Here is a 10,863-nt window from a genome sequence, read left to right on the forward strand (position 1 = left end):
GGGCTAAAGCGAGCGTCAAGACAATGAAACATAAAATTTAACGAAGTCGTTTTATCTTATGGTTTCGAGATGATCAATGAGGATCATTGTGTTTTCCTAAAAAGGAAAAAAGGAAAGTATGTCATTTTATTATTATATGTTGATGATATGCTGATAGTTGGAAATGACATAGGATATGTGAATGAAGTCAAGAAGTAGTTGTCATCACAATTTGATACAGCGGATATGGGAGAAGCTGAATACATCTTATGAGTGAATATCATAAGAGATCATCCTAAAAGACTTTGAGTCTGTCACAAGAGTATTATATAATAAGATGTTACATCATTTCAGCATGTCAAATTGCAATGTAGAACATACACCTATTGTGAAAGGTACTATTTTGAGCAAGAGTATGTGTCCTAAAACTCCAGAGGAAATGACTGAGATAAATAAAAAAATCATATGTCAGTGTTATTGGTAGTTTGATGTACACTATGTTGTGTGCACACCCCGATATCAGCTATGTTATGGGCTTAGTTAGTCGCTTCCAATCAAACCCAGGACCGAGACACTGAAAGGCAGTAAAAAGGATATTCAGATATCTGAAGGCGACAACAGATTATTATCTCTATTTTCAAAGATCAGATATGAGTCTGAAAAGTTATTCAGATGCGATTGGGCTGGGGACCTGGATGATAGAAAATCCACATCAGGCTATGCATTCTTGCTGAATGATGACGCCATCTCCTGGAACAGTAAGAAACAAGCTTATGTAGCTTTGTCGACTATGGAAACTGAATATGTGGCATGTTTAGTGGCTGTGCAAGAAGCAGTCTGGTTGAGAAGGTTCCTGAAGTATCTGAAAATTACTGAGGATAGTGGGAGTCCAGTAACTGTCTACTGTGACAGTCAAGCTGCAATAGCTTTTTTCAAGCATCTCAAATATCACAGCAAAGGCAAGCATATAGAAATTAAATATAATTTTGTAAGGGATATTGTGGCAAAAAGAAAAGTAATTCTTGAGTATGTCACTACACGTGCTATGCTTGCAGATCCTTTTACTAAGCCCATGACTAAAGAGTCATTTAAAGAATATATAAAGTCTTTGGGACTTCGTAGAATGTAACAATATTGAAATAACAATAAGACTTTGTGATTTGATTATGTCATTTGTCATAATTTATTCAGTGTATATGTTGTATTTGTTACATTCATATAAGATCTCAGTGAGCATGTTGGCATGTGGAGATTGGTCCACTCACATGGACAAGCATCTCTGTTTGTTAAGTACAAATAGGGGTAAGACCGTTACTTATGAAATAGCTTATGTAACTGAAATTAGAGATATATCCATAAGTTGAGGTCGCCTTGATAATTGTGTCAAGATGAGATCATTTATGTGTTAATAATGATCGAAGTAAATGAACCCACCATTTACTAAACCTGTTGAAGGCCAGATTAGAATTTATATGTTGAATGCAGGATTAGGCATTAGGTATGTCTAGATCAAAATCTGTACGATGTTAAATTTGAAGACAACATGCACTCTTTTTAGTAAAGAGAATAACATCGTAACATGTGATTCATACCATATGTGCTATTGCGACAATAAAGGTAGTAGGAGAATGAATCCCTGTTTCTCTACTATGTGAGACATTTGAGATTATAAGTTCATCTCAATTTTTGCCTTAGTGACTATTTAGCTGTTTACTTGAAGTTTTAATCAGTGTCTGCTACTTTAGCGGGTATCCTATGACTATGGATGATTCGGTCTATGGAGCATAACTAGGAAAGCAACTGATTAAAATGAATATATTCAATCTAAAAAGGAAGATTAAATATATTTACATCTTTTGATGTTATTCACTTGTCGATCCATTTCTGTTATGTATAGAAATGAATGTGAATATTAGATATGGAACATGCTATTGACATAATGGTCATTATAAGATATTAGAGATGTCGATATTGATGTAAATAAAAATTATTTAATCTGGGTAAATAGCAAGACATGGATATCTCCAAGATAATGGTTGTGTGCCACTTGAAGATTGGATGGATCTTGGATAAAGGTTATATGCCACTAGGAAAAAGGCTATGTGTCATGAAGAGTATGCCTCTAATTTATTTGAGCAGCTAAGTAAAGTGTAACAACTTTATTAGCATTGATTACTTAAAGAGCGGCTAAGTAAATGTGTAACAATCTTCTTAGCAACTATCGCTCAATGTGCTTGCTATCGCACGAACCATTTTCTCTAAATATGGATTGGATGTTCTAATATGGTCTATGTGACCAAACTCTCAAATAATCTATGTGACTTATAAAGTCTTTGTGACTTACCTGAATGAACTAGTCTTAGTGACTTACCTTGGACGAGTGGGAGATGTAGGAAATGGAGGAAGTGGGGATGTGGGAACATGTCCACGTTCCCCACTACTCTTGATGGAAAAAACCATCATACCCCTAGGTCATTTCTCTTTATAAATAGTACATCCAAGGATCATGAGGGGTGCAACGTAGAGAGAGGAAGGAGAATATCTGAGGTGGTGGGATTTGGTTCGTGGAATTGAGGAGGGCTTTCCGATCCTGTGATCACTCTTCCGACAGCAAGTCTTACCGACGCCGATTGCAGATCTGCGGGAGATCAATATAAGCATTTACTGTTTATCAATTTAATTCGTATCCATGTATTTAAAATAATCAACAGTGATATCTAAGAAAAAGAAGATATAAAAAAATGAAATGCTTCTAAAAACTAAATGTCATTGTTTAAGATTAATAGGTGATAATTAGCTTGGTTCATGAAAATTTTAAGTTGGCATAATTATGCTTATATATGAACATGTTCATATCATCACATGGTTATGAAAATTTCATGCTAATGGTGCAAATGAGCCGAGCCGAGTTCAGCTCGAGCTTGGGTCAGCTCGAGCTCAAGAAAATTAAAGAGGCTCTCGGCTCGAGTAAGTTTGTGAATTTGAGCTCGAACTCGGCTCGAAACATTGAATTAAAATTTAAAAAAAAATTGTAAGCTGGGATTCAAACCTTTAACTATCGACAAATCCAATAAAATCAACACCTTCTCAACTTATTATTTAATTTTAAAGAAGTAATTATTTTAAATATTAGAATATTAAATTTGCGAGGCTTGACGAGCCATCGAGCCACTATTAAATGTGCTTGAGATCGGTTCCAATATTAAACGAGCCGGCTCAAACTGGCTCAACGGTCAACTGCAAGTTAGAGTTAAGCTTTGACTGAGCCACTCGCAAGTGGCTCGCGAGCGGTTTGACTCATTTACACCCCTACGTCAAGCTGCCATAAATTTTGATAAAGTTTGGACATGTTATCATAGCTATTTATTTGATATGATTTTGATTGAGATATCCTAGATGTTAATATAGCTATTTAAGATATTTATTTGACCTATGCAAGTTGACATGTTAAGCCATGTGAATTGTCCTTCGGGATATTTATCCTTAGGGATATTTATAGGCCTCAAATTAGCCATGTGAACTTGTATTTTAAGAATATTCTATGTGTCTACTTGGTGGAGTTGTTTTATTTTCAACAACATTCTTACAAGATCTTCATGAACAATGCAATTAATCGAAAGTTATTATTACCTTCTTCAATAAACATATGGCGATGAATATTGAATTTATGCAATGTGATTTATATAATATGGGTTGATTTGGAAAGGAGTGCTAAGGGCACATGGTTATGTACTTATGTTGAGGCTGACCTTGCTGCTTTATACATTGATGTTGTTCTATGGTGTATACGTGAAAGCTGCTTTTTAAATGATGAATTTTTTATTTTGATATAACCAAACGATTGTGTTGCCACAATGAGGTCTGAGGTTCGAATAATGTCTTCCTTATGTGTTAGTCACTATTCCAAAGATTAGTAGCTGCCCGTGATTTATCTCCTCCGTGTTAGTCCTAGAATAAATTGGTGGAAGTATTAGGGATGAACATATTCACTTTTACCATAATTGTATGTCTCAAACAAATAGATCTACTAGTAGATAACATTTATAATTCTGTCTAGAATCTTTTGTGCTTATTATCAGTAATTTTTGAGATAAATAAAATTTTTATGATATTTTTTTATTGATAGTTTTCTCTATGAGTTCTCTTTTGTGGCTACGTAATTATGTGATTGAGTCAAATGCATGCTTTGTTTTATCTAAACCGAATGCGGATATTTGTTGGTCTTAAGGGTTTATTAAATGCATAGAAATATTCATGTGGCTGTGGCTGATTAATTCATTTTTATATAATTAATGAGTTGTTCAGACTTTATAGACTTGCGGCAAGTGAATCTTGCCTTACATGTTTCTTTTTGTTTGGTTATCTAACTCATGAATTGTTTCTGAATTATTATTATATATTGTGATATCTGCTGTTGTTGAGATGGGAACAAAATTAATGATAAAAAAATTGAAAAAATCAAAGGAGAAAGATGAAATTTGGAATAGTATTTAATTCTTTTTAATAGCTTCATGTTGAAAAAATCAGCCAAATTTATTAATTTGATCGAAAATTGAATTAATCAATTTTTTTTTATTTTTTCAATTTTTATAAAAAAAATAGATCAATTCGATTTATTAAAATTTTTATCGATTCAACTTAATTAAATACTTATTCTGTAATTATTTTATATTTACTTATCCTTACAAGTTCCTAAAAACATACACCAAATAAATCACGATCCCAGACAGGGTATTAAGTATTAGAGACTGTTCAACATGTAACTATGCTTCTTACCAATAATCAACTTTGGTCCACACAGATAAGGGTATAATCGAGTCGAATCGAATCGAATTCTTAAATATTTGAACTTGACTCGTTTATAATCGAACCGAGCTCGAGTTTTATTTAACAAATATATTTATTGTTCACGAGCTTATTCGAACTTTTATCAAATTCAAACGAACTTAATAAATATAAATCATAAATTTAAATATTCATTAAAAACTGAATTATATATTTAGAAAAAATTATAATACTATTATTAAAATTTATAATTTTATTCTAATAAATAAATTTAATATATTTGTTTATATTTTTTATAAGTAGAATGTAAAATCTATAAATTCAATATCAAAATTATTATTTTTTTATTTAAAAGTTACTTAATGAATTTATTCACGAGCTAACGAGTCCAATATTGTGAAACTTGAGCTTGATTTATTTATCTTAACGAATCTCATTAAACGAACTCAAACGAACTTTTATCAAATCGAAATTCGAATAATTCATGAACGACTTAATTCATTTACACCCCTACCCACATATCAACATTTTTCCAAAAACCGCGGTTTTGAATCCGTCCTACCCTATTGAAATTCGTTCACTGACTTTTCCTTCTGGACCAGTTCTGCTCACGCCCGCTCCTATTTAACGCCATAAGAGCGTTCAGAAATTCACAATTCGTTCCCTTCCTCGATTCTTTCGACAGTTCGTTCTAATATACTCTCCTGGCTCTTCGGCTCTGTTTCAATTCAGATCTGAGATGGGCTGTAGCATCAGCAGTAGGTCTTACACGCCCCCGATCCTCGCAGGCGGTGCCGTGGTCGGACATGTAACCGGTTCTCCGGCCGCAAGTTCCTTCGTTAGCTCCTACGAGGCAGCGTGCATGCTCGACCCGGAGCTCCAGAGCTTCGACGCCACGCTGCGGCAGCGTACGAGTCGTGTCCTATCCACCCTCGCCATGGACGGCGAGGTCCCTTCCCTGTCACTCGATAACCTGCGAGCCGCCACCGCCGACCTCCTGGAGATGAACCAGGAGGCGCACCTATTCATCCTGAAGAACAAGAAGGACATCCTGAAGAACGCCGACCTCTTGGACTTCGTCAAGGACTACCTCGACAATTGCCTGCTGACCATACACTTCTGCGACACCCTCAAGAACTGCCTCGGTAAAGCCTCCGAAAGCCAATCGATCATCCGCTTCGCCCTCCAGCGCTTCACCGAAGATGATGCGCGAGAAGCAGATCAAGGTGGCAAGCAGAAATACGCGAGGACTTTGGACGAATTGCGTCGATTTATGTCGGCGGGCAATCCGATCACCAAAGAGTTCTCCTATCCATTCTTCCGAACACTTCACAGGCAGCAAGTAACGATGCTGGAGAAGCTCCGCTCGAGAAGGGAGAAGCTCGATAAGAAGTTGAAGACCTTGACAACGTGGAGGAGAGTATCCAATATCCTATTCGCGTCAGTCTTCGCAGCTGCAATAATTTGCTCGATTGTACTTGCGGTGGCCGCCCCGCCGACGGCGGCCGCGGCTGTAGGGGCGGCCGCCGCCATGCCGATCCCGATGGGCAACTGGATCGACTCCCTGCTAAAAGAATACCAGAAATCCTTGGAAGGGGATGAAGAGATTGTGAATTCCATAGAGTGCGGCAGCGTTGCGATGGACATGGATGGCATTCCGTCGCAGGTGGGGAGGTTGGAGATGCATATCAAATCTATGTTGGAGTATGCCGATTTCGCGCTTAGAGACGAGGAAGCCGTGAGATTCGAGATGGAGGAGATCAGGGAAAAGTCGAAGGAGTTTGCGGAGGGATTGCGAGAATTGGCGAAGCAAGCAGAAAGATGCAGCAGGAATATTCAAAAGGCCCAGACGGATCTTCTGCTGCTGATAAATCGGCATCCAAGACGCGCGTCAACGTCATCAAAATCCGACCGGAGGTCCAGACGGCAAATCTATCGGTCCAGTAGTTGAATAAGTTGAACCGGTTTGACGGCTCAATTGGATCTTTGTTTTCGTACTGTAATTTTTTTAATTAAAAAAGAAGAAAAACGGAATTCTAACGCTTCCCGCGCATATGAGGAACCAGGAGCCTTTGATCCGACAGATGGACGGCCTCGATTGTTTTACTTTGGCGGGAAAACGGCGGTGGCAAGGAATCGTCCCCGCCCCCACAAACGCGTCCGTGGCCGCGCGGTGCGGAACAAAAAGCCTTAAATTGTGGCGAAAGGAGAAGTTAACAGAGTTAAATGCATCGCGGGCCCTCCTCCGTTAACGGGGGCGATTGATCTTCGGTTACCGTTACGACCTTTCCCGTAACTTCCTTAATTGCCCTCGCGCGTTTAGACAGTTCACTTCGTCGAAAATCCAAACGAGGCTCAATTTGTCTTCTCGGCTCGTGCTTCGTGGCACGCTTCCGTTACCGTCAAGAGTCGCCGCCGTACGCTGCACATCGCGCTCGTGACATGACCCTTCGAGTGGACACGTGCCGGATTCTCGTTGGCAAGGCTCTGGACGTCGGGATTCAGAACAGCGAAAGGATTTCACGATTAGGGAAAAGCTGAGCAGCGAACAATAAGAAAAAGGGAAACAGAGACAAAGTACTCTGATCTCCTCCTGTTCGATGATTCCCCCCCTAATTTTCTTTTTTTCCTTTTCCTGATCAATTTCCCTCCTACACTGTATAATCTCGTGTGAAATTGTTTGATCCCTTGATTACGTGGACTTTGCGCTATGTTTTGGTGGAAATCTGATTCGATGGAGTGGCTACGGGAGTGAAGAAATGCCGGCGGCCATGGAGGGCAGGATAAGTGGTGGATGCCAGCATAATTTCGGGGAGAGCAGCGAGGAGGAGCTGGCAGTGCTCCCTCGGCACACTAAGGTAATCGTCACCGGCAACAATCGGACCAAATCGGTGCTCGTCGGCCTCCAGGGGGTCGTCAAGAAGGCTGTGGGACTTGGAGGTTGGCACTGGCTGGTAATTGCCTTCGTCTATCTGAGTAAAATCCTGATGGAAATGTGAGATCCTTACTGAGTTACCGTGTGGGTATGGTTATGATTTTTTTTTTTTTCGGAGAATTTGATTGTGTTTTCACTAGGAGATAAGGATTGTGTTTTTCAGTTTGTTGGATAAATTTAAGTAGAGAATGTAGCCGAATTATCCGATTTTAGGTTTAACATGAAATGCTAGTTTCGTTTATTTGTTGTTCTTTTAATTCAGGAAAATGCTGGTTTTTTTGTTCTTATTCTTGGTGAAAAAGTTCTATACTTACCCCATCCCCTGCTAGAAGTCAGATTTTTACGTTTGTTTTTCTACTTTAAATTTTAGTCTGTTGGTGGAAGCAAAATCCTGACACATGGTACAATTCGTACTGATGCAGGTTAAAATACTCGAATTGTTTACCTTTGTGTCTGCCCGTTTGGCCTTACATTAGTGATCCTTTTTCATGATCTAATTATTTAGATGTTGCAAATTTAATTTCTAGTACATCAAATTTGGTATCTTGCATCATACATGCTATTCTTCCATGTTTCATGGTCAGCTAATCAATCACCGGTAAAATTCTTCTGCATGGCATGACCTGAAGCTTAACTTTTGGTGATCTCTCTTTTAAAAAACATGTAACCATTAGCGGTTTTTTTGTAGGTCAGATTCTCAGATAATGCATGAACAAATTTGAGTGAAGTAATACGATTTATATTAAAACATCACAATGAAACATTATTTTTGTTGATTGTCTGTTGCATCACATGATTTTTGTTTTTTTGTTTTGACCAACCAACATTGTCAGTGTACTCACAAGCTAGAATTTAAAAATACAAATTACTCTAGCTGTCTAGTACTAATGTTTCATCTTGATGACTGCTGCTTGGAGACATTGAAATTTGAAAATGATCATTACTTCTAAGTCCTTGTTCTTGATTAACTTAATAGGTTGCTTTAGCTGATAGTGTCATGATATTTGAACATTAAGATCCAATAGTATGCTCCCATTCCCAACAGTATACTCTTGTAGTAATCATATAAAGAATTGCATATGATCAGGCAAACTCTTCAGAAAGAGGAGATTGAGATTCTAAATCAATTGAAACTTAACAAGTATAGAATATTTCAATTGACACCTATAAAAAAGGCTACAAAAGGATGATGATGATGTTTGATGATAACTGCAAGAGTTTAAACCAGAGAAACATCATTTCATCATGTTTGCTTCAGCTCTACTGTACGTTTTCTGTCAGTGAAATTCTTATAATTCCATATTGGTGTTCCTTTCTTTCTTCTGTTTTGGTTCTATGATAATCTTCCACAACATCAACTCTTCCACAATATAACTTCGTAACTACTTATTCATGTATCCAACATGTATTTAGCTATAATATCTTGAAAATTCAGGTTTTGACAAATGGAATAGAAGTGAAGCTGCAACGTAATGCACTAAGTGTGATTGAAGGCCCAACTGGCAATGAGGAAGATGATGAAGTTGAATGTAACAATGCACTCTGTAATGGCTCAGGTATGGATGTACGTCTATTTCATCCTTTAAAGTACAAATACTTGCCGTAGTCATTTTAGAATTTTGTACTTTTCTCCCTTGTGTTTGACTGTTTTCCAGCAGACACTCCATAGTAAATAGACACCAGAAAAATTTTCAATCTTTCTTATCTTATTTACATTGCTTCTAGTAATAGCTGTTTATTCTACATATAATTGACTTGTTTGATCATTTTAACAGTTATTGCTATCTTTCTTTTTTGCTATTTCATTTTCAGTGAAAATGCTAGTGTTTCCTTAAAAATAAAAGTGGAGTATCATAGTGAGTTGGATGGTGTTTAAATGACCAATAAATTAAATATCATTTCATGTAATATATTCTTCCATCATGCTTTCATCATTTGCGCTTGAATATTATTTCTGCTAGAACTATTTTTGTTTTCTTCAGTTTCTGGATCTATACAATTACATAAAACTCAAAGCTCAAGGAGCAGACACCAAAAAGGATCTTGGAGCAGATCTAACTCTTTTGATTCCCAGTCTAAGGGATCTGTTTCCTCCTCCACAATGAGCACAGTAAGATCTAAAATTCACATCCCTCAGTTATTGGCTTATGGAATCTAGTCCACTCCATTGTACATGCCCAATGTTAAAGTGGTTATTAGGTCCCTTTGTGTTGCTTTTATTGGTCGTTCATTTCATATACAGAAAACAGCATTCATTAGTGCTTTCTGATTCTGATGGCTAGAGCTCAATATTTTGTTTGTGTAGAAGGTTGACCTGAGCAAATTAGAAACAACAGCATTGCAGAGATATTATCGACACTTCAACCTTGTAAGTTGTACTCTTCTCAACTGTGAAATTAGTACCTGTTTTGTCTTTCCTACACCTCTTTATTGGGTAGTCATATTTTCTTGGATGGAACAGATGGATGCTAATCCTAATCCCTCCAAAGAGCAGTTGATTGAAGTTGTTCAAAGGCATTTCGTTTCTCAGGTAATATTCATTTTTATTTGCTCGAGTAAATGCATCCTTTATGCTTAACCAAAGGAACATAACCCTATTGCTGGAACCCAATTGCTCATGATTTGGCCTGAAGCAATTGGATGAAATGCAGGTAATTACAGGGTTCATGCAAGCCGCAAAGAGACTGAAGACCATCTGCAATTAAACGTGGGGGTACCTGTCTAACGTAAGCTAGCAGAATGGCGGTAAGTCCTGCGTATCTATCGGAAGTTAGTTACTTCATTGTTAGTTTTGTGCAGATAATCTTCTCTATAAAAGATCACTAAGTTAAACGTTGTTGATGGACTATTTGGAATAGAAATGGGCAGTGTGTGTCAAAACTGAACCTGTATATTAGAACCATGGTATTGATTTCCACAAGTAATGCATTTTTTTTTTTTTGACGATGCATAAATGACAGGTCTTCAGTATTGGCTACGACACAAACTGTGGAGCTTTTGGCAACGGAATGCTTATATCACTGGAAGTTCCTATTATTTATTCCATTTGCGAGCATACCATGTAAGCTTTATGTGAATCTCGAGCCTATATGGAACCAAGTGAGCTAAATTTGTGGGAGTTGGTGTTAAACCTTATAGTTGAGTAACTGGCGTGGGTTTCTCAA

At 37.5% G+C, this 10,863-nt stretch overlaps 2 protein-coding genes across 3 annotated transcripts; both read left to right on the top strand.

Annotated features, from left to right (window-relative positions):
* The first annotated feature begins 5,503 nt into the window (after positions 1 to 5,503).
* LOC122026456 (UPF0496 protein 1-like) lies at positions 5,504 to 6,715 on the top strand. Its single transcript, XM_042585200.1, has one exon. The coding sequence runs from the start codon at positions 5,504 to 5,506 to the stop codon at positions 6,713 to 6,715; it is 1,212 nt and encodes a 403-aa protein (XP_042441134.1).
* Positions 6,716 to 7,289: 574 nt separating this feature from the next.
* Positions 7,290 to 10,863, top strand: LOC122027859. 2 transcript variants are annotated; one of them, XM_042586869.1, is made up of 7 exons: positions 7,290 to 7,718; positions 9,135 to 9,255; positions 9,682 to 9,809; positions 10,005 to 10,067; positions 10,161 to 10,229; positions 10,333 to 10,444; positions 10,660 to 10,863. In XM_042586869.1, exons 1-6 carry the CDS (start codon positions 7,524 to 7,526, stop codon positions 10,402 to 10,404), a joined length of 648 nt encoding a protein of 215 aa, XP_042442803.1. In that variant the 5' UTR covers positions 7,290 to 7,523; the 3' UTR covers positions 10,405 to 10,444; positions 10,660 to 10,863. The 2 variants fall into 2 exon arrangements, with proteins under 2 accessions (XP_042442803.1, XP_042442804.1); XM_042586870.1 differs by having other exon boundaries at positions 10,351 to 10,444.

This window comes from Zingiber officinale, chromosome 10A (assembly GCF_018446385.1).
Source record: "Zingiber officinale cultivar Zhangliang chromosome 10A, Zo_v1.1, whole genome shotgun sequence".
In the NCBI taxonomy this organism is placed as follows: Eukaryota; Viridiplantae; Streptophyta; class Magnoliopsida; order Zingiberales; family Zingiberaceae; genus Zingiber; species Zingiber officinale.

What these genes read in the sequence shown, in the direction of transcription:
- LOC122026456 (XM_042585200.1), top strand. Translation starts at nt 5,504, where the DNA reads ATGGGCTGTAGCATCAGCAGTAGGTCTTACACGCCCCCGATCCTCGCA.
- LOC122027859 (XM_042586869.1), top strand. Translation starts at nt 7,524, where the DNA reads ATGCCGGCGGCCATGGAGGGCAGGATAAGTGGTGGATGCCAGCATAAT. An exon ending in TTGGAGGTTGGCACTGGCTG is followed by an intron (nt 7,719 to 9,134) that starts GTAATTGCCTTC and finishes TTGAAAATTCAG; the next exon opens with GTTTTGACAAATGGAATAGA. An exon ending in CCTCCTCCACAATGAGCACA is followed by an intron (nt 9,810 to 10,004) that starts GTAAGATCTAAA and finishes TTGTTTGTGTAG; the next exon opens with AAGGTTGACCTGAGCAAATT.